This window comes from Eulemur rufifrons, chromosome 28 (genome assembly GCF_041146395.1).
Source record: "Eulemur rufifrons isolate Redbay chromosome 28, OSU_ERuf_1, whole genome shotgun sequence".
In the NCBI taxonomy this organism is placed as follows: domain Eukaryota; kingdom Metazoa; phylum Chordata; class Mammalia; order Primates; family Lemuridae; genus Eulemur; species Eulemur rufifrons.
In genome coordinates, this window is record NC_091010.1 from 36,336,263 (window position 1) to 36,359,222 (window position 22,960).

A 22,960-nucleotide genomic window follows, 5' to 3' on the forward strand; every position below is an offset into this window, starting at 1 on the left:
CTTTGGAACACGGTCCTTTCCTTTTCCTACACTTCACTACCTGAGCATTTCAAATTGAGCTATGGGTTCCTCAGGTTCTGCAAATAATAAAAATTTCAACTCCCTTCAGAACTCTTTCTTGCTTTTATTTTTTTTTTCTTTTTGAGACAGAGTCTCACTCTGTTGCCCAGGCTAGAGTGAGTGCCGTGGCGTCAGCCTAGCTCACAGCAACCTCAAACTCCTGAGCTCAAGGGATCCTCCTGCCTCAGCCTCCCGAGTAGCTGGGACTACAGGCATGCACCACCATGCCCGGCTAATTTTTTCTCTATATATTTTTAGCTGTCCATATAATTTCTTTCTATTTTTAGTTGAGATGGGGTCTCGCTCTTGCTCAGCTGGTCTCGAACTCCTGAGCTCAAACGATCCACCCACCTCGGCCTCCCAGAGTGCTAGGATTACAGGCGTGAGCCACCGCGCCCGGCCCTCTTGCTTTTATTAATACAACATCAGCTGTGATGGTAACAACTGTAAAAGGACAGTGTTTACCAAATGCATTACGCTCCAGGTCCTGCACTAAGCCCTTCACAGACATTCCCTTATTTAATCCCTGGCACAATCATAAGGCAGGTCCTTACCATTTTAAAGGTTCCAAGGCTGAGGCCCAAGGACAGTAAATTATTTTCCCGAGGGTACACAGCTAGTAATTCCAGAGGATGAGAACCCAGGCAATCTGCTTCTAGATCCTATGCTCTGAACTATTCTACTCTTTAATTTTGGCAAAGGTCAATTTCTATCTCCTGCATAAGCCATCCATGCTAGTTCAGAATGATTTCTTTCTCCTTCAAAATTCCTCTATTTCTCTAGTCTCTTGTTGGCCAAAAATTCCTTATAATCTTTCTATCTATCCTTTCTCTCCAACTAGATTATAAATACCTTAATTGTAGGGCTATCCCGTCTATCTTGGTGATGCCCCTTGGGGGTGTTTAGCCATGCCTCACAAGAATTTGGTATGAGTCTAGAAATTCTTGATAAATGACAGTACAGATCTGAAATTTGATCTTCATCTATCGACTGCCAGAAACAATGTTTGAGACGACATAGTTCAGTGTTTTGCTGGGGAGTGTCAAGAAGAATAATATAGTTTAGAAATCCAGGTGTGTGATCTTAATTAAGGAAGTTTCTTAAGCCCTCTAAAACTCAGTGGCCTCAACCTGTGCAATTGTATTATTGATCCCTTAAAGTACAGGGCTATTGTGAAGGTTAGAGATACTATACATGGCCTAGTGTCATGTACATAATAGATAGTTGATAAAGAATCGCCATCGCTGAGATACTGAAAGTAACCTTGGATTCACCTAGAAAAGTGGTTTTCAAACTGTTTTACCTGAGGCTGTCCCCAACTCTGTAACCTGAAAAGTCTGCTCTCCCAAGCTTCCTACACAGAAGCACTCCATTAGATTTTTACTTTAAAAAAATAAAACAACAACAAAAAAGAGTTCAGTTAGGAAGATAGTTTAAACAATGCTGACTGATCCTTGTCAGACAGCTACAGATAACCATACTTTCTAGTCAATAAAAAGTTGCTCCACTAGAAGTGAAAGGAATTATAAGGAAATAAAGCATGTGTTTATTAGTGAGGTAGACAGCTTGTCCTTTAGAGAAAACAACATGTAAAGAATGTCTAGCTTTAGAGGAAAATGTTCAGCTACCCAAGATCATTTCTTGGCTCCTTCCTCCCTGACTTTCTGAAAAGCTAATACTCGCTTTCTAGGCTCCACTGTCACCTTCACAGTGAGAACTCAGTTCTTCAGGATCACTGTAGAAATTAGCTGGCTCACCTCCTTGACTGTATCCTTCAACACCCCAGACCTCAGATCTCTACAGATCTCAATTCCAAGGAACTCCCCATTTCTTACTCAATGATTGTGATATATGGATGTCTTTTAATTATCAGAAGCTAAGAGATATGCAGTCCATCTAGGACTATCTGGGTCCTCACTATGAATTACATCATGAACACCTTTAGAAACTCAAAAGGACCCTTTTCACTAGGGGTCGAATGGATTGGATTTAACCCATCAGTGAGAATCATTTCACATATTGAGAAATCTTCAACTCAGTTGTTTTCTTAAAAATGCCCACCTACATTTGTTTTCACCTAATCCAAACTACACTCATGACTATGAAAAACAACAGCAACAAAAAAATCAAATGGAACTTTTTCTTTGTTCTATTTTTCAACTAACATCCTAGCCATCAAGTTCAATACATCTAAAAGTGATATTTGTTAGCAACAAGGCCTGGCAGCCTATGATTTTTTAATTTTTCCTTCCCTCTCAATCTGTTCTTCTTTTAATTTTACTCCTTATCATTCTTCAAAAGAATATGTTAATAATCTGTGCAATGTGGGTACTCTTCTAGTAAGACTGGGTTTCAATCCTTAAAAGAAAATGCAATTTTCTCTGCTCAACAGCAACAAAACCTCAAGAAAAAAAAAATTATTAATACAATGGACGCCAATAACACTGACTACTTATTATAGTATCTAATTTTCTTTTAAATATTTTAATATAGGTAATTTGATGCATGTAAGAGTGTGCATATGTGTAAATTAACACTAAATAAGCACTTACAGTGCTCCTCAAACTGTAGCTGCATCACCTGGAAGGCTTATTACACTCAGACTGCTGTGACCCAGCACCAAAATTTTTGATTCAGTACATCAGGGATACCAGAGATTTAGCATTTCTAGCAGGTGCCAGGTGATGCTGATGCTGCTGACCAAGGACCATACTTTGAGAAACATTGGGGCAAACATTTGAAGTTCCCTCATCAAGAGTTCACACTGTAGGTGTGGATAGTAGGCATATTAATGACTTTGCTAAGGAGTCCACACACCTGGGGGGAGGAAAAGAGGGATGTTTATAGGAAATGCTTTTAAATACTGCTACCTAAATTTGCATCAGAGACTTTGTTGATGAACAACACTAATGTATTACATGATCTTGGCCTGTATTTTCTCATCTGAAAAATCAGGGGCAACCTCTCTCCACTACTAGACTGAGATATTTTGAGGATTACATTACAAATGCGTGGGATGACAAGTTGTAAATTATAAAACATTGTAATTATGATAACTTAGAAATTTATCCAGTCCACAAAGTACATCCCATAAGAAGAGTGGGCTTCTCAGATTCACCAATGAAGTGCTGACATTACATGTCCTCAATAGTCAGAGGAAATTCAAGGTGAAAACAAAGACAAACACACTTGTTATGATTCAACTTATCCTTTTACTTTGTTACAAAACAACAAGAAAAAATTCCTTCCTAGTGCTCATTCACTGTTTTTGAATTGTGGTTTAAATTTTCATAATTCCTACTTTAAAGAAATTTATTGACTAATAGATTTTATGAAAGAAATAGGTAGCTACTTAGCAATGTCTCAAATGTTGAACCATGAGGTTTCATCTCATGAAACACTCATAAGAGTTTCAATGCATTGCAAAAACTAGATCCTGCAATTGGTTCTGATAGCTCATTATATGTCTCTAAGGCTTTAAACTTATGATCCTCTTGTCATTATGTTACACAATTCATCCTTTTGTAACAGATGTATTTGATGTAGGTCCATATGTTAAGATTTTAAACATTTTAAAAAACTGTAACATGCTGTGTAACTTTTTGTGAAAATGGAGTGCTCAAGCCAACAGAAGTAGTCTTACAGATGTACTTGTGTTTAAAAGCAAAATGAACCACTGTATACAAAATATAAAAGCTTGTGACAACAGCAATATACCAAAGTAGTGTCAGACTTTTGGCCATCCCTCTAACGAGCTATGTGGTAATAGAACTAGTCACTTGACTGCTCTAGGTCTTAGTTGTTACAGCAATAAAATGGGGGTAATACCATCACCCATCCCAAAAGCACTGAGCTTAGTGCGTCACTCATAGCCCTCCAATGTTATCTGACTTATTATTTATTATTACATAGAAACATTCATTAGGAATTCATCACAACCCATGGCAGGGAAGTTTCCATTAAAAAAAAATAATTCCAGAAAATACAGTATTGACTTATGTTACTACCTTGCTTTTTCTTCTTAAATCAGTTGAATATAATGAATACTAAAAATGACTCTTAGCAAATTATTAAATGAATTAATTAAGATTCATCATACCAAAAACTGACTCAACCTTTACATTATGTGGGAGCTTCTTACTATGCAGGTCTTTGTGAGAAAACTGCTACTTCTGCAGGATTTTTAAAAGCTGCTAAAAAAGCAGTCTTTCTTGCCTATTATTTAAATTTACTATTAAATTACCTGTGATCCTTAAAAAATAATAACACCCCATCCATTAAAGCTTGACTATTCTCTAGAGATAGGGAACATTCAAGGTACTCAATGATTTAGTAATTATAGGAAGGAGAGGAAAAATAATTTATCTAACCTTCAGAAGGAATTAAGTTTATTGCCTTCCTTGGACTGTGGGAGGTGACTTTTGCCTAAGAAGTACTGCTAATATCTGACTATCTACCAGGCCTAGTGAATATAGAAATTGGGCTTAATTTTTTGAAAGTGGTTAAATATAATTCATAAATAAATTCTGATTGTAACAGTTTTCATCAAGCCTAGAAAACAAACAACTCAATCTGTAAAAGAAAAAAAAGTAGTTTAACAATTATTTTCCTTTTCTCTGAAATTCACTTTTAATCTACTTAAACAATAAAGGCATGAGATTAAACAACAGCTTTTGTATTTCCATTTGTTCATGTTAGTCTGTTATATGGCATCATTGGTACCTAGTGAATTGATTCCTTCATTAAAGAAATTTATTTCTCAGGGATTACACAATTGGATTTACGTTACTAATTTCACAGTATTCTTTAATAGACAAATGTGATGAAAATTTTACTAAGAAGAATGTTGTCCAATTAACTCACTAAACAAGTGTACCTACTTCCCTAGGTTGCTGTCGAAATACACTATGTTTGCTTCATCGTTCATAAAATTCCTGGGAAGTCACTGAACGCTTTAACCAGAGTCATGTTTCTAATAATCATCAGCCTAAATTTATTTTGTATATTCTCTCCTTTTCTTCAGAATTCTTAGTAAAAAGCATGCATTAGACTGTGAGAAAGCAAAACATGCATCTTTTTAATTTACCTGTCAACGGCAGAAGAGAGGCTGTCTCATTAATGCAGTTATCTTTTCTGCTCTTTTGCTGTGGCACAGTGAGCATGACAGTACATGGTTACCTATGCTCATTAAAACCCTGGGTAATAATAACTGAATATTAGCAATGGTTTGTTCCGGCAGACAGTGTTGCTTCATTTCCACAGATGGATGTATTTTTATAATAAATATGATGCTTTATGGAGCTCTATAATGACATTTCAAAGTTTGCAGCTACTACAAGAGCTTCGTGTATGATTTCTTTTAATTAACAATAAAAATTGGCATTCATGCCTTTTGTTCCTTTATCAATAAAAAGCATGGTATGCATGTATGGTGTGTAGATAGCATAGGTATTAGGTATAGGTATTATATTTATAACATGTAGAGGTCTGAGAGCAAAACTTTTCAGTTAAATCTCTTTATTTTTTTTGCCATTCATCCATTTTAGGTTTTTGACAAAGGATTTTTCTGATCCAGGGTATATAATATAATGCTTGAAACAGAGCTATAAGGAAATGGACAAGTCATTTCACTACATAGTCTCAAATTTATTTTTAAAACAAAAATAAACATAAAATTGCAGGCCTTTAAACTTTGTTCTTAAAACATCTATGACACTTAGTAGTAAAGTATCTTAATTAGCCAACTTCCCCTTCACTAATATCCTAGGAAAGCTTAACTATGAAAACTGAAAGTGTTCCAACTAACGCAGAATTTTTTTTTTTTTTACCAGATGTTATTAAAGTCATGAATTTGCCAGATTTCTTGTAGGCTGTGTAGGCTCTTTTGTGTTACTACTAATGTATTTTAATAAATAGGAATTTTAAAATACTTTTTATTAATAATCTAGGGAGAAATAATTGCTGAGATATTTCACCCCCATAACTTCATAATCTCCACCACACCCACCATAGACAGACTTTGCAGATAACTTTCTATGGTGATAGCTAAACCTGGCATCAAGATGTTTTCCTACAAAATTAAAATTCTCTTTTATTCTTGGGTTTTTATTGGACTGTATTTGAATGAGATCATTGGAGTAATGCATTATCAAGGAGCAGGGCTTCAATTTAGTATCCACAGGTAAAAATATCCCAATTCAGCATGTGGTCACTGAATCCTTCTCTCATCGCAAACTAAATGTCTTTTCCTTTCTATATTTTTACACTTCTAGTAACTTCAACTTTTCCATTTGTGTTATTTTGAAGAACCTTGGGCACAGAAGCAAGGAGGAGGGTAAGTGTAAATTGGTATTCCTTTAGCTGTGAGGGTAGTAGTGCAAGTGAAATCACAACCAGGAGTGACACTTTAGGAAAACATGATAATGACCTGCTTCCAGGTGTGGGAATCGAGTAAGTAAGGGGTATTCGGTGAACATGTGAGAAATTCCTGCCCCTTGTGGGGTTTGGAAATGGATGGTAAAACTCCTTTCACTATATAATGCCAAAATATTTAGAAAAAAATTATGAACAATTCAAACAATACTGGAGACATTAATTGGTTCCATGGGAACTAACTATAACAACTGACTCTACCACCCTACCACCCCACGCCACTGGCCATGCCATCTGGAATGTTTGCAATCAGATAGACACAAACTGACCATTTTTATATCACAGTTAACAAAGAAAACTTGAGGCTGTTTAAGCCTTGAATAATCTCAAAACAGTTGTTAGATTTTTGTTTCCAATACAATGTTAATTTTATATGCTTTTATACCCTCATTCCTTAGGGGAAAATCAATGGTGTCATTTTATAAGACAGGAGTAGACTATGAATATAGATCCTCTGCATCGTACCAGGAATTTTTTTTTCCACGCCCCTATGGTTTTGATTTTTAAAAACTATTCTTCCTGGTGCTATCAGATCTTCCTCCTAGTGCTATCATAATAACCAGTGTTATACATTTATTTAGTTTCAGGAGAATGTCAATTGATTTTTCCCAGATGAAAAACAGAGACCTTACTTCAAACTTACTCTGGTGCTTCGTTCAATTAGATCACTGTGAATAAACTTATAATCATGTTTTATAGCATATGTCAATTTAGAGCTTTAATAAGAAAACTGGTTTTTGATAACCTAAGTTTTTTTTTTAAAACAAACCCACAGGTGTAGCTCAGAAAGTCACTGAAATTTATTCATTTGTGGCCTGATGCAATTTCAAAAAGTGTTCTCTTGAACCAGAAATAGCTCATGGACACTGAAGAACTCTTAAATGCCACCGAAGATTTAGTTACTACTATGAGATTAAAAATGCATTAAAATGCTAGGCAGCTTTCAGGCTGATCTAGGGAAAAAGAAAGGAAAAAGGATCATCAACCTTTTCAATCATGGAAAAAAAAAATGAGTGATGTTGGGGTTAAAGGGTCACAAGCCCAGGTAAGTAAGAAAGAAAAGAGCATGGACAGACAAGCTGTTGTGTAGGCAGAGTATTCTCAGATTTAGATTATTATACCCAAGTGGAAAAATCTATTTTGAATGATACTCCAAATGGTCATCACTGACAAGATGACAGTTAAGAAGAAATGGATGAATTGACACAATCTTGAATATTGAGAAAAGATTAAACCTACAAAGCCAAATAAGTCCTAAGACATTTTTTTATATCAGCTGTAAAGAATAAGACAGCATCGGTGCTTATATTCTGTAGTCATTTTATAAAAGTAGCATCTACAGTGGGATCTAATCAGAATTATAAAGTGGTCAGCCCAAAGGTTTAATTTAAACAAAGAAAAAAAATGGTACTTGAGTCCTACAGTTACAAGCACAATCTCCCTGGATACTAGAGGAGGCAGGACAGAAAATACTGAACAACAATCATTATTCATACATTATAGTTCTTATGCAACATTGAGAAGAAACAGTTGTTCAGGTATCATTCCTTACTCATGCACAAAATCTCTGCAATATATTTCGCAACATCAACCCTAGGCTCTTTTTTCGGTATAACCTACACATCTTAAGTAAGCTCTGTGAAAATACACACACACACACACACACACACACACACAATGTACTTAAGCTTTCTCTGAGTCTGTGTTGAAAAACACACTCCATCACTCATTTCCTTTGATGACTTCAGAATAGCTAGGATTATAATTTTCCCTCAATACCCACTTTTTTCTGGCTGAATCAGATTCATAGCATCTATTTAAATTAGCTAAATATGAACACAAAAGGATGTTAGTACAAACACCATTTTATAGAAACCCTATAATTAGAAAATTGATCTTCATGAATCAAAGAAATCATTTTGTGAAAAATATGTGTTGTAAAATTTATTTAAATAGACTATTTAGTGTATTTAAAATATTTCTTTAACAAAAATTCCATATTTCATAAGATTAAGTACTATATTATTACCAATTGTTGGCCTTTGGAATTCTTATAGTTTCAACTAGATTAAATGAGCAGTATATAAGGCTGAAATATTTTGAAATTTTAAATTTTAAAACAAAAATACTATTCATAATTCTGAGAAACTCTGTTTTAATCAAAATGTGCTATACTGGTCCTTTTTGCTGGAAAAGGAATATATTTCTCATGAAAATGAAGCATGACAGTAAAATCTGTTTCACTTAATAGAGCCGTGGGTACTCTTTTTTCAAGTTAAGGCCTTTTTTAAGTGAGTTAAATTTGTGATAGATTCTGTTACGGTTCACTAGGCCTCATTATTGGTTGAGTCATATAATTAAATGATCATATGAAATAAAAACATGGCAGTACCTATCAATCAAAAGAGTCCAGTGCTTTCAAAGATCAAGAATCAAATGCCAAGAAAGACCCATTCTAAAAGGGCCCCAACTGCAATTGATGTCACAGTGATTTCAATAAATAAAAAGGTGACTCAATAACAAGACTATTTCTGGGACTTTAGCTGGCCATGTATTCTTGAGTTCTTTAAAATCCAAATTTCAGTGACCTATTGTCAGTCGTATGCTGCATTTCTGAGAGGAAAAAAAAAATTACCCATACACAAAGCAGTCAATGTCACCCAGATAAAACTACTAACAATGTACTGGCCATTTTGCCAATAGCATTTTCTTAAATGACAAAACATAATCAAAGTAATATGTGATTGAAGTCAGCCACAGGATCATGTGTCAGAAAGACTTTTCAAACACGAAATACACACAGCTGCCTAAAGATGCAACGGACCTTACATTGTTGACTTCTGAATTCAGCTCTGTTTGTTATATAGTCATTATCCTTACTCAGGAAGAAGAATTAAAAAAAATCTTTTGCCTTCTAACTATTGCAGCTGCTTCTACCAAGCAACAAAAGTTGTTAGAGAAATCATATATACACATACATGTAAAATTAGGGAAACAAGCTGCTTTATTGCCCTGATTTAAAATAAGCTCAATCAGTAGAAAAGAAAAATGCTATAATATTCAGCTTGATGAGCAGCTGAAGGCAAAAATATACTCAGACACAGTTTTAGAATTCAGGATATATCTTACTCAGTGATGTTTGAATGAGATGAAGGACATTTCTCCTCTTGATTTTTTTTTTAAACCACTGAGTAAACAAGTGGGATTTATGCAGAAAATGTAACCCAAAATAGACAGACATGTAAAAATTTCTTAAATATGATCCCAAGGCTATAAAGGCATAAAAAGAACAAGTTTTACTCCCATTTAATTCTAATTTATAAAATTATATCATTTAAAAATCCTAATTATGAGAATTCTTGATTAAAAGAATAATTTTCGTAAGTCAGCAATAAAATGTAAGTTATGTAGAACTGATGGTTAATAATCACCCTTTAGTAGGAAAACAAATACAACTATATTGCAAAACAAAAAATTAAAATATGGATTAATAAAATTACAAAGATTAAATCAACAGGCATTTCAATCAACTTCTCAAAGGCCTAGGGAAAATACATTGAAAGTATTTGAAAAATATGAAAATAGTCTTACTCTTGACGGTCGCTGTCCGGGTACAGTTGTAAAGGATAGCCAACTCCCCAAAAACTTTTCCTGGACCCATGGTGCACAACTTCACACCTTCTTTTGTAACTTCAACCTTCCCATCTAAAAAGAAGAGGAGAAAACATGTTATCTCAATTCTTTCCCATGCTTCATTTCATTTGTTGCATTTTCAATATGAGATGAGGAATGCTAGGCTCATTTGTAAAAATGCTAAGTAGTTACCAGTTAAAACAAAGCTGTCACCAAGATGCAATGCAAGATATGAAATAAAACATATGTTAAGAAAACCACATCTTTTCTTAAATTCATGACTAAGACTTGAGACAAGACTCAAAGAAACAACAGGAAAAGAGAGACAAAATATAAACATATGAAATTATTCCAAATATGATATTAGCAAACCATGGTTATTCTAATTTAAACATCATTTTGAATCTGAAAGAAAACTTGAATAAGTGGGTACTTTTTCTCCAGCACACTTCATATTTGGAAATTCTCATTTGAGCAAGGCAGCTATAATGAAGAGAGAAATTACTTTGACCTTTAAGCATTATTTAATTGTAGGTCATGGTATCTTTGTATTTTTAAACATCTTACCTAACCTGCACAAGACTGGTTTATATGCTTCCCAGCCCTGCAATGTTGAGTGTAAGAAAAAACAAACTACAAGGGATGAAGGGAAAGAGAGAGATATTAGGACCGCTATATTCTACAAAGGAGCTGGAAAATGAAATGCTAAATAAGAAAAGCTAAAAAAACACAATAGACTGGACATACATTGTTGCCTGCAAGTAAGCAAAATGCTATTCATTGGAGAAATGGAAAAAATACATATTTTAAAAAGTCATATCTATGCAGACTAAAAATTCCATCACTAAACACAACCAAGGTAGAAATAAAAAGGCAACACAATCCATTCTTGACTTAACTCCTGGCCTTCTATTTTTCTCCAAGTTATTTATCCACAGTCTACAGAAGAAAAGCCTAAGAATTAACTTGTGATTAAAAGGAACTAATGCTACTTTGGTGTTTTCCAAACTTCAGACTTTCATGTATCAACTTCATAATGGTTCCTTCGTGTGCATCCTATAATATTTAACATTTTAGAGGGTGGACATTAAATTCACTTCCTTTCTTTTTAAATCAACTTAGTTTTATCTAAGCAATAATATTTGTAAAATCTTAGGTTTTACGTGCTAATTAACTTTTCTCAAAGACTAATTGAAATAACATCTTAAATATTAAAAAAAATTAAGTTTAATTCATATGCTAGTGATGCAAGATCTGTCTTTCACAGGACATTGTTCTACCCTGAAAGGCACTTCTAAATGGTATCAATGAAGAGAGAATTCTTCAGTAATTAGAATAAAAGTCCACACAAATCTACTCACTACTTTAGAACTGTGTATGTACGTTCCCTCTATGTAAAGAAGCTATTCCGGAATGAACAAATTCAACAATTAGAAAGGTTTGGAAACACTTGCTCATATGGGTATGGCCAGTGAAATATTCCAGCTTTCTCATCCCTTGTTTCTTGACTATAGGAAAGAAAACTCCTCCCCTTGATAAGTACATCAAAACTGGTGCAGTAAGTTCATCTTTTTATAAACTTCAGGTGCCCTCAATGTCATTTTTCCTTCCTTTTATTCAGTGACAAATCTATTCCTCCAGAAATTTCATCTGCCACTCAAGAATGAGAGATAAAACATACCATAAAATTATCTGAAGTTAGATAAGAGGTTGAGTTCTGGTTCTCTTATTTGTTTTTTATTAGCCTTATGACCTTGGGTAAATTGCTTCCCTTCTCTATGCCTCAGTTTCTTCTTTAGTAAAATGGATACAATACAAGCACTGATGTCATTGGGTGATTGTTAAAATTCAGTGAGATAAAGCAGGTAAAATGCTTAGCACAGTGTCTGGCACATAGCAAATGCTTATTAATTTATGCTTGATCTTGTTACTGGTATTTATTTTTATTATATTTCTCTCTCATCATTTATATAGAGGTATGACTGATTAGATTACATTGAAGCACAATATTCCATCATATACTACAGAAATTAACCAAGGTTTTTATTTTTTTAATGGAGAATTTGTTTTCAGATTCTTTCTTTATGGGGAGTTGAGAAGATAACTTTTTATATCAAAGCAATATCACACCCAAAGAAGAAAACAGGTGCTCAAGAAATCACACTGGTCTAACTGGAAGAATGCGATGTCTTTGTACTCTTCTCTATTGGCCAATATCTGGCCAAGATAGCAAATTTGATATAATGTTGTATCAGCCATTACAGTCTAGTGGTGGGGACTTCTAAGAATAACATAGTAACAGCTTTTCAAGGCATTATAACATTGTCTAGATCTAAAACTCTAGTGTCAATTATATGAATAGAAAGAAAAGCAAAATGAACAATGCACAAAGAACATTCATACATAAATGATTTTGTGCAAATCTTCTTCTCTCTCTTCAGGTTTGCAGTGGAAAGGGATCTATGGGAGTCCACTACTATGGGGACCTGTAGGGACCACTACTAAGAATTCTGCTGGGGCTGGGTGTGGTGGCTCATGCCTGTAATCCTAACATTTTGTGAGGTCAAGGTGGGAGGATCTCTTGAGGCCAGGAGTTTGAGACCAACCTGGGCAACATAGAGAGACTCTACCCTGTCTGTGCAAAAGAATTTTTAACAATTAGCTGGGTGCGGTGACACATGCCTGTAGTCCCAGTTACTCAGGAGGCAGAGCCAGGAGGATTGTTAGAGCCAGGAAGTATGAGGATGCAGTGAGCTACAATTGCATCACTGCTCTCTAGCCTAGGTGACAGAGTGAGACCTTGTCTTAAAGAAAAAAGAAATGGAAAGAAAAGAATCCTGCTGACTACTAGGAGTTTGGGAGTTATGATTTCTCAAATCAAATAATAACTAGCCTAAATAAAAGACAAGGAGGAACATCGGGACTGTTGTTTTAGCTCAGTGGTTCCTTAAAGGAAACCTGACGTATCATATCAGAACTAGTTTATAAAATTCAGGTATCCCCCTGTAGGAAACTGTAAATGTTCCTCTACACCATGACCACCATGCTCAGTCCCACTGCCACTTCTTTCCCTGAAAAACCATGGTCATAAAAACTGATCTGTTTTAAGTTATGGACAATTAATCTTGTAGCCGATTATGTTTCCCGTTCTCATATGACCTCCAGAAGGCTCACGGACAGAACTTCATAAGACTCTGAAGTCTAAAATTTGTGCACAAACTCGCTTCTGGTTCCAACTTATTTTCCTGATCTTATTTTATATTTGCCTAAATTCCTCATGTTCAACTTTTTTTAATAAGGTGGGTATAAATTATATATATTATATATATAAATTATTCATATATATCTGAATAATCAGTGCTGGTCACAGAAGGTTGTATTCCATATTAATTAGAATAACTAAAAATGTAAAAAATACTTAAACAGATGGTAGTTGAGAAATAGCAATTTTGATTTAAAACATCTTTTTCACGTTAAGTTAAACACTGGAGATTCAATATATTCACAACAGTCAAGAAAGTAAGGGATCTGATACCGTAATATGATAGATGACAATGTTCCAAAAAGCACTGAATTTTTTTTTAATGAACAGAAAGACCTAAATGGTAAACAGAAACAAAGTGTCTGTAACTTGGTAGCCTGAGTCATAATTTGACTGTTTATCCTCCCTCATACCTGTTGTGTGAATGGAAAGTGAGCAATTCAGGGAGGCAGGACAGACTGAATGCTAACAAGAAAGATACATACTTGGCACTAATAGAGTTCTTGCAAAGATATTTAGAAGTATCCTAATTTTCCAAGAGTCCAGTAAAGTGAATTATTGATGTGAAATTGCTTAAGCTCATTTCCCAGGCCACACACCAGCCCTAGAGCAAAATGAGTAGTGATTACACATTTACAAATCACGTCCAAGTACCGACTGCGTGGTTCACTTAAGAAAGCTAAGAATAAGACAGTCAAAACTCATATGTCCAGTGGCCCCTAATCCTACCTAATCAACTTCCTATAAAGTATTAGGGCAGTCATGAAGCCACTTTCCTGGTCTTATACTCCTTCAGGGGATTGTTTTTTCTTCTTTTTCGCTCTGTGGCTACCTCTGAGATTCATTTTAAACTGACTCCACTTGCATAGAAAGTAGGTGGACCTATTTGTGGTTATTTTTGTGGTGGTGGCGTAGATGTGGGATACAACAAACAAGAGAGAAGTCAGGTAGGCTGAATATATAGTGTGCTTTTGCCAGAGGCTTACACCAAATTTAGAAAGAGCTCAGCTTGGATGTTTTTATAATTATTATTTGCTACTAACTTTAGAAATGCATTTTGATGAATTTACTAGAATTTACTATAGGTCATCCTTGATTAATGTGATTTCTATTTCTTTAAAGAAACATAGGAGATTCACTAGCATTTATTCATGACTATTTTAATACTTTTAATTCTCAAATATGTTAGATTTTAAACCAAAGATTTTTGTTTCTGGGGAGTGGTGAAAAGTCATTTTCAGAACATCTTGGTAACGTTCTAGACTTTTTCTATTATTTTCCTTAAGTCCAGCAGTTACTAGAGGCTATGAAAACTGTTACTGGGGGAACAAATGATAATCCAAAATGTGGTTACTCTGTATATCCTGCTTCTGCTCCTTTTATTTATTTTTTTTTATTTTCTAAATGTAATACGGTATTGGTATTATTTTCACCATGCCCTCTTGCCATCACCTCCATAGGGAGAAGTTTAATATAAAGAAACGTTTAAATCATTTTAATTTAGATTTTGTTAAAGTCTAAAGTTGTTTGCATGAGAGAAGATGTTGAAACAGAAGGCTAAGATCAGGTTTAAGGGGATATTTATAGTTTCATTTGGCTCTTTTATCACTCCTGCCATTGCCGTGAATAATTGAAAGATGTATCACAGTAACTGGAACGTATTTTTCATTCTACTTCAGGTACCATATGCCCATTTATGATCTGGAATGGGCTGAGTCATAAGTCTTAAGTCTTGTCATTTTGAGCAGCAATCAATCTCTCTTCTGGTTTTTGGCACCACTATACATGTTCTTCCCTTGGGAGATACCAAGCATTATGGGATCGATTATAAAGCAAGTATAGTTTTGTCTATCTTTTATAAGAATCAATAGACCCTATAAATAAAGAAAGAAACTGAGTTTACGAGAAGATCCAGAATCTCCTGGCTTGTTTATCGTTATGAGTTTTTCACTAACCTGTAGTTTTGTGCCATAAGGACATTGCTGATAAATAGAATCAGCTTAGAGATTTATTACCAGCAGGCAGAAATAGAATGGCTGCCAATAACCTAATTATAATCACTGTGTTTTGTTCCAACAATCTTGGTTGGAACATTCAGGACAACTTGATTGGCCATTAAAGTGAGTCAGGTGTTACATCAAAGGTCCTGTCTACACAAGACCTCTCATTTCTTTTCTCTTCTCATCTGACTACATTTTCATGATTTTGTAGGTTTGAGACCACAGCTTTTACATTACATATTCTCTCCTAAGTGTTTCTGTAGTTGCTAAATTCAATATGAACATTCAGCGTTCTGGTGGTTGAGCTGTGTTGTCAGCGGTGTAAATACATTTTCCTCTGGGAGATGAGGTTCATCTATGGATCTGCTTTCTTAATGGATTAGGCATACTATTATATCAGACTTGCCTTGCAGGGTCATGTTATATTGGGGGTATTGATATCGGAGGAAGAAAGTAGAAATTGACAAGGCTGCTATAGGGTTAACTAGGGGGAAAAGCCATCCAATTCCTAGAGACAGACTATTAACTTAGATATCTCCTTAGAACATATATTTCTTGTTAGTCATTTATACATGCTTTTCTTGAGCCAGTATAAGAAAGAAAAGGATGGTCCCACTGCGAGATGCAATTTTGTTCTTGAACTAAAGAATGGCAGTGTGTCAGTGTCTTATCAGCTGTCAGTTTAAGATATATGGTCTCTCTGGATCTGAACTCCTGCCTCTTAGATGATGTGTTAACCCTTCAAAGGATTAATCTTGCTGTTTAAAAATCATTCTTTTGTCACTGAATAAAAGCCTCTGAGAAGTTGCCCTATTTTAGTATTCCTTTCAAAGTTTGCTGTACCCATTTCTAGTTGGCTATGTATCTTGCTTATTAGTTTCTCATTGGACATATAAATTTAGTAGGGTTTTTTTCCCTAAACTATTTGTGTATTCACAGTTTCTATAACTATCAGGTTCTTATAATATTTTAGTTAGGACAAAGCTACTCATTCAAAGAAGTTACTTTTCTTTGATATTATCATAGCAATCATTCTTACAGGTAGCTCAAAAGTACTAGTTATCCAAATGGCATGAAACAATCTGCGATGTAAAAGTTGAAGTTGAAGAGCTCCAGGAGTAAAGACAGTGGCTTATCCTTCAATTAGGCAAATCTGATTTCCCTCTGGTCATGATGGTTGTAAATAAACTTGTCACAACTTTTTTTATTACGTTAAATTACAACAGATTACCATATGTATAGTTTATAAAATAAAATCATTACAGTATCCTTGGGAATGGATCAAAAACATAAATAAGCGATCCAGAACTAAAAATCTATTTATGGAAAGAAGTTAACATGAACATCAAGATATCTCCACCTTATTTTTTTTGTTTGTTTTATTTCTAATTCTGAAGTCATAGGGTATACATACATATTCACACAGAAAACCTATATGAGGAAACAGGCTGGAATTTAAGCAATTTAAATATTTGGATATAGAGAATCATCTGAACCACCAGAATGAAAGTCTGGAATGAGCAACTTACATCGTAGCACTTCTGTCCCCAGAGATATTTAAGGAAAAGAGAATATACTAAACCTATTGTAGATGGGCCAACCATTTATCTGACAATGAACAGGATCCTGGAAGGATTTCACAATGTTTTTCCCTAGCATCATGGCATCATGGTCCTATAATCTTTCTATACATTATGTTTTGAAATCTTAGCACTTTAAAATATATGAAAAGCACTAGAGGAGTGTTTGTTGACTGATTTCAATTTCAAGCAATGAGGAAAGCTAAAGACAGGCCAGAGAAGCAATGTGTACACATAAGAAAGGAAAGATAAATAGACTAATCATTCCCTGAATAAATGAGAGTTGAACAGATAATTTAATTGTCTTAATTAAGTCAAGTTTATTAAGCCTAATTCCAGCAATATATTATATAATGCATTCTTACTATATTATTTCTATAATATATGAGCACCTTCAATTAGCCTAAACAATGAAGAGCTATTTCTGTTGTTCCTTTCAGGCAGGCAAATGGCAAGAGAGCTACTATCACTACCATATTTGTGGGCAGTCATCATGTGATTTTTGTTTTTCTTATGTTTTAATATTAAGCTTGGGAGAGTTTATGATATAATGCAATGGCTCTCAACCAGGGACAATTTTACCCTAGGGAACATCTGGCAATATCTGGAAACATTTTTGGTTATCACAACTTGGGGATCTACTGGCATTTAATGGGTAGAGGCCAGGGCGGCTGATGAACATCCTACAATGCACAAGACTCTCACAGCAAAGACTTAGCCCAAAATGTCAGGAGTGCCAGAGTTGAGAAACCCCGGGGTAAAGTAAATCCATGCATGTACAAAATATTCTGTGTTTAAAGGGAAAATTTTGACTTCCACTATTTGTCATTTTAACTTCCACCAGATGTAAATTACAAGCTAAATAAAAGGGTAGCACCAGGTTGCAATATTTAAGTAAGCCACGTCACCAGCGGATTGAATAACGCCACAAAGCTACTTTACTGCATAATTTTCCCCAGCAGATGTCACCTGGAACAGAAGTAATTACAAAAATTTCTAAGCAAGACTTATGAAAATATCCTGGTGATGGGAGAATGGCTTCCTGTCTCTAAACATACTTGAGAATTTCAGATCCTGGCTCCACCGTGGACTGGCTGTGGGATCTTGGATAAGTTATCTAACTCTATGCTTCGATTACCTCACTACAGATTTGGGATAACAGTATCTTATTTCACAGGGTTATGATAATTGAATTAGATAATACATGTAGCAAGACAAAGAATATATAAGTTAAGAATTTCATTTTTTTTTTAAAGAAAATAGAATACGTGGAGAGACTGTTTTAAGGAGGGAAACGCAGACCTCTAGGTCATGGTTCATAAAATTTAGAGGGGAAAGAGCAGAGTGATAAATGAGCAGAAACAGTGAAGGGAAAGGATGAATAGGAACCTAGAGGTTATAGAGAAAGAGGCCAGTAGGAAAGCCTCACATTGAAGAGGCGGAGGACTTCTAGTAAAAAGGATGTCTAATATACAATATTTAGTTATTTCTTGCCAGAATGAATGTTCTACCCCTCTGTCCAAATTGTCAGTAAAGTCTGCTTCATTCTAATTTTCTTGTGTTATGGGTTTGAGGGAAGATGAAAGCTTGAGGAAAGATCTATTGCTTGGATATGCCAATGAACAGAATGTGAAGAATGAGTGACAGCGGAATTGGGGAGCAGGAGATTTGGAGCAATTATGTAAATTATAGAACCATGAGACACTAAGGACTGAGGAATTTGCAGATATCTTCGGGGAAGCCATTGGCCTTTTCACAGGATGTCCAATGGATACTAAATCCAATTTCATGTCAATTTCAAGGCTAGTAGAAAAGGAAATACAGTCTCATCCCTCAGTGTGGTATATGCAGGGATTGGTTCCAGGACTCCCACACATACCAAAATCCTTAAATACTCAATTTCCTCAGTCTGCCCTCAGTATACATGAGTTTCACCCCCCCAAAATGTTATGTTTTCCATCCACGTTTGGTTGAAAAATATCCATGTGTAAGTGGCCCTGTGCAGTTCAAACCTGTGTTGTTCAAGGGTCAACTGTACTGTCAACAAGGAGATGCTGCTTCAGTCAGAAATTATATCTCCTTTTCCCAAGTCCCTTAGACACCTTTGTTTAGCTTCATAATGGCTCTTATGAGGCAGAAAGAGAAATATTTTAAAACCAGAAGTTCTAAGCTGATATTCTGGTCCTTACTGCTCTTAAACACATTGGACCTTTTGGCACTTAATTTCTGCATTGGTGCAATGGGAATAATAACTACATGCTTCGCAGGATTAATATATAAAATTTATATGAAAGAGCTTTGCCTGTGATGAAGCTTTCCATTAATATTAGTGTATACCAATTGAGGGCATAATCATTTAATTCCTATAGCATCTGATTGTAGAAAGTAGGGGTTTAGTATATAGTCCTTGGTAAATATATTGGAATGTTAATCAAAATGATCAACATACTTGTGATCATACTTGTATGAAAGCCTTAGGATTGCATTTTAATTTTATTACCTACATAGTCCAGAAGAAGAAAAACAGCAATAATTAAAAGTGTCAGCCACCGACTGCAGTTATTGAAAGCATGTCTGTGCTATAACGTACTTCACCCAGTAGTACAATATATTTCCTGTCATGAGAATTTTTGACAGTTTAAAATATCTGCACTTGATGTGATATATGTATTTTTTCCCTTTGTGTGAGGTTAGGATTCTCCAGAGTGCACAACAAGCACTTACCTACCCGCATATTTTTTTTAAAGCAAAGAAGAAACAAAAACAAAGACAAATGACATACCCTGCAAAATAAACATCTATTTAAAAAGAGAAAAAGAATGCTTTTGAACTTATTTTTTCAAACATTGTATACAAATGGCCTGGGGCAGGTTGGGGTGAAAGTACTTGGCTTAAAAGTTCTTACCCATACAGAAAATGATGACCTTTGTCCTCCAGCACCAGACAGAGTAGGGAGGAAGCAGGGAAATATTTTAACAAGAGACACTGAGGGCAGAAGACAACTGCAGAACACTCCTCTATTTGGCAGTCAAGGAAAACGGTATAGTAGAATAAAGTAATGCATAAAGAGAGCTTTATCAACTGAAGAATGGATAAACAAAATGGAGAGTATCATTCAGTCATAATAATGAAGTATTGATACATGCTTCAATGTAAATGAATCTTGAAAACATGCTAAGTGAAAGAAGCCAGTCACAAGAACCACATATTATATAATTCAATTTATATGAAATGTCCCAGATAGCCAAATCTACAGTTCAGAGGCAGAAAGTAGACTAGAATTGCCAAGGGTTAGGAGGGATGAAAAGATTGGAATGCGATATCTCAGAGGTTATGGAATTTCCTTTTGGGGTAATGAAAATATTCTAAGTTTGACAGTAGTGATACATGTACAACTTTGCGTATGTATTAAAAGATACTGAATAGAAAACCTTAAATGGGTAAATTGTATAGCATGTGAATTGTATCTCAATAAAGCTGTTAAAAATAAGGATTAACATAGTCCCATAATAATTGCTCAATTATAAGATTAGTCACTAATGGTCCTAATAGTATTATAATATCTTTTATGACAATGTGAAGAATCAGAGATACTTTGGTTTCTCATTCTTCCACCAGTAATCTCACTTCTACTCTCTTTAGGACAATTACACCACATTTTTGACCATCTTTAATAACCTAATTTTCCTTCCAAAATTACCACCTATCTCTTTCCAACTTCACTTTATGACAAAGAACACCAAATTGTCTTTAAGTCATACAATAACTGATACCAATACTTCTTAGTGTGAGCCCATTTAATCCACACAATTATATCCACTAAAACTCTACCTTAAGCCCTTGTTGACAACTGACAAAACTTTCCAGGATTCTCTGTTGTCAAACTGTACTGCAAAGAGTGGAATAATTTTTTGAATCTTATTCTGATGAAGTATCTTCCTGCTAAGAAATTCACTCTGGTTTCCTGGGAGTCAAATTCAAATCGCTAACAATATGTGTCCAGGCTTTCACAGTCCTTCTCTACATTAACCCGAATCTGACTCTATCTTTCTCTTATTCAAACTTCATGGTCTAGGTCAGAGTCCTTAACCTAACAGAACTCAAGGATCCATGAACTTGGATAAGAAAAAAAATACATCTTTATTTTTACTAACCTTTAATTGAAATGTAGCATTTTCATAGTCACACACCATATTAGTTTAACAGTATTTGTGGCATTCTCACCAATAGAAAATGCATTGCCTTACTATATGACAATTGTTGCAAATGTCTTTGAGTATTGTTTATGCTTATCACTCCTTCAAACTGATGTTAGTTGTTGGTTTTTTTTTTTTTTTTTTTCTTGAGACAGAGTCTCACTCTGTCACTCAGGCTACAGTGCCTTGGCATCAGCCTAGTCACAGCAACCTCAAATTCCTGGAGTCAAGCCACCCTCCTACCTCAGTGTCTCAAGCATCTGGGACTACAGGTGTCATCCACCATGCCCGGCTAATTTTTTCTATTTTTAGTAGGGATGGGATCTTGCTCTTGCTCAGGGTTCAGGCTGGTCTCGAACTCCTAAGCTCAAGAGATTCTCCTGCAACAGCCTCCCAGAGTGCCAGGATTACAGGTATGAGCCATCTCACCTGGCCTCTGATGTTAGTTATTTGATGCACTGTTAGGTCTTATTATTTAATACACTAAATAAAATTCACATCTATTAGTGATTCACAATTTTTTAATTATTTTAATTATTTATTTCCAATATAATAAGTTCTCTTAGTAATTCAAAATGTTATATTTTATGCGTTTAAAAGTATTCTGAAATGCAGTCCATGGGCATCAGACATCCAAAGGGACCCCTGGCACAAAAAAACTTAAGAACCCCTGGCTAGCTGAATATAAACTTCTAACATTCTACAGGAAATGTTTAACTTCTGTTCATCATTGAATTTGCCAGTCTTTTAGACTTCTAGGATGTTTTTGCCAGAATAAAAAACCAACATAAAAAAAAAGATAACATGTTCCTTCTCTGTACTTATCCAAGTACCTGCCTTCCTCATACACACCACTGCCAGCTCAGCTTCTTCATACAGCCATCCTTAGGTACGTCCAGGAATCTTATCCCTTCTAGAACCCCGATAAAACTCTGCCACTAAGGGTAAAGATTTGTATAGCTACAACTATTTAACTACTCATATTGTATTCAGATTTTCCAAATACATTCCCTTGTGTTTGTTTGTTCTCTCCTATTAAACTGAAATTTATTTAGAGTAATACTGTCTTTATTTTCCTTCCTCATAGAAGCTTACTGTGGTATTAATAAATATGACTGATGGCCCAGAATTTGTCTGAGAAAAAAGACAAAGTAAATATTTAAATAACCAAGTTATCCTAGTTGGTTGGAGTACTTGTTAGAAGTCCTGCATCGTGGAGTCTATCTCATTGCTTGCCAACTAACTTCAGTTGGCTCCCTGGCCATATGGCTTGCCTCTTACCTTACAGTGATTTATTAATGTCTTTGGACATAGGAGGGACAGGGCAAGTGTTTGGCTCTACAGGCACTAATCCAATAATGCACATAAAAGAGAAAACATAAACTATATGCACTGCTTAGAACAATGAAAACAAACTAGATATACTGTTTAATGGAAACTATAAAAATATAAATTTTATCTTGGATGTTAAAATAACTTTTGTCTTTTTAGCACATTTATGTTAATCACCCTTCTATTATATTACTGAGGAACTTTTTTTTTTTTTTTGTTGAGACAGAGTCTCACTTTGTTGCCCAGGCTAGAGTGAGTGCCGTGGCGTCAGCCTAGCTCACAGCAACCTCAGACTCCTGAGCTCAAGCGATCCTACTGCCTCAGCCTCCCGAGTAGCTGGGACTACAGGCATGCGCCACTATGCCCGGCTAATTTTTTCTATATAGATTTTTAGGTGTCCATATAATGTCTTTCTATTTTTAGTAGAGACGGGGTCTCGCTCAGGCTGGTCTCGAACTCCTGACC

General features: G+C 35.1%; 1 protein-coding gene across 2 annotated transcripts in view; it reads right to left on the reverse strand.

The window, feature by feature from the left end:
* Positions 1–22,960, reverse strand: part of PRKG1 (protein kinase cGMP-dependent 1) — a 1,171,371-nt gene that overhangs the window by 735,235 nt on the left and 413,176 nt on the right. For both annotated transcript variants that reach the window (XM_069461138.1, XM_069461137.1), the window contains exon 3: positions 10,084–10,197. In XM_069461138.1, the coding sequence (XP_069317239.1) occupies positions 10,084–10,197 (114 nt within the window). The remainder of the gene's footprint in view (positions 1–10,083; positions 10,198–22,960) is intronic.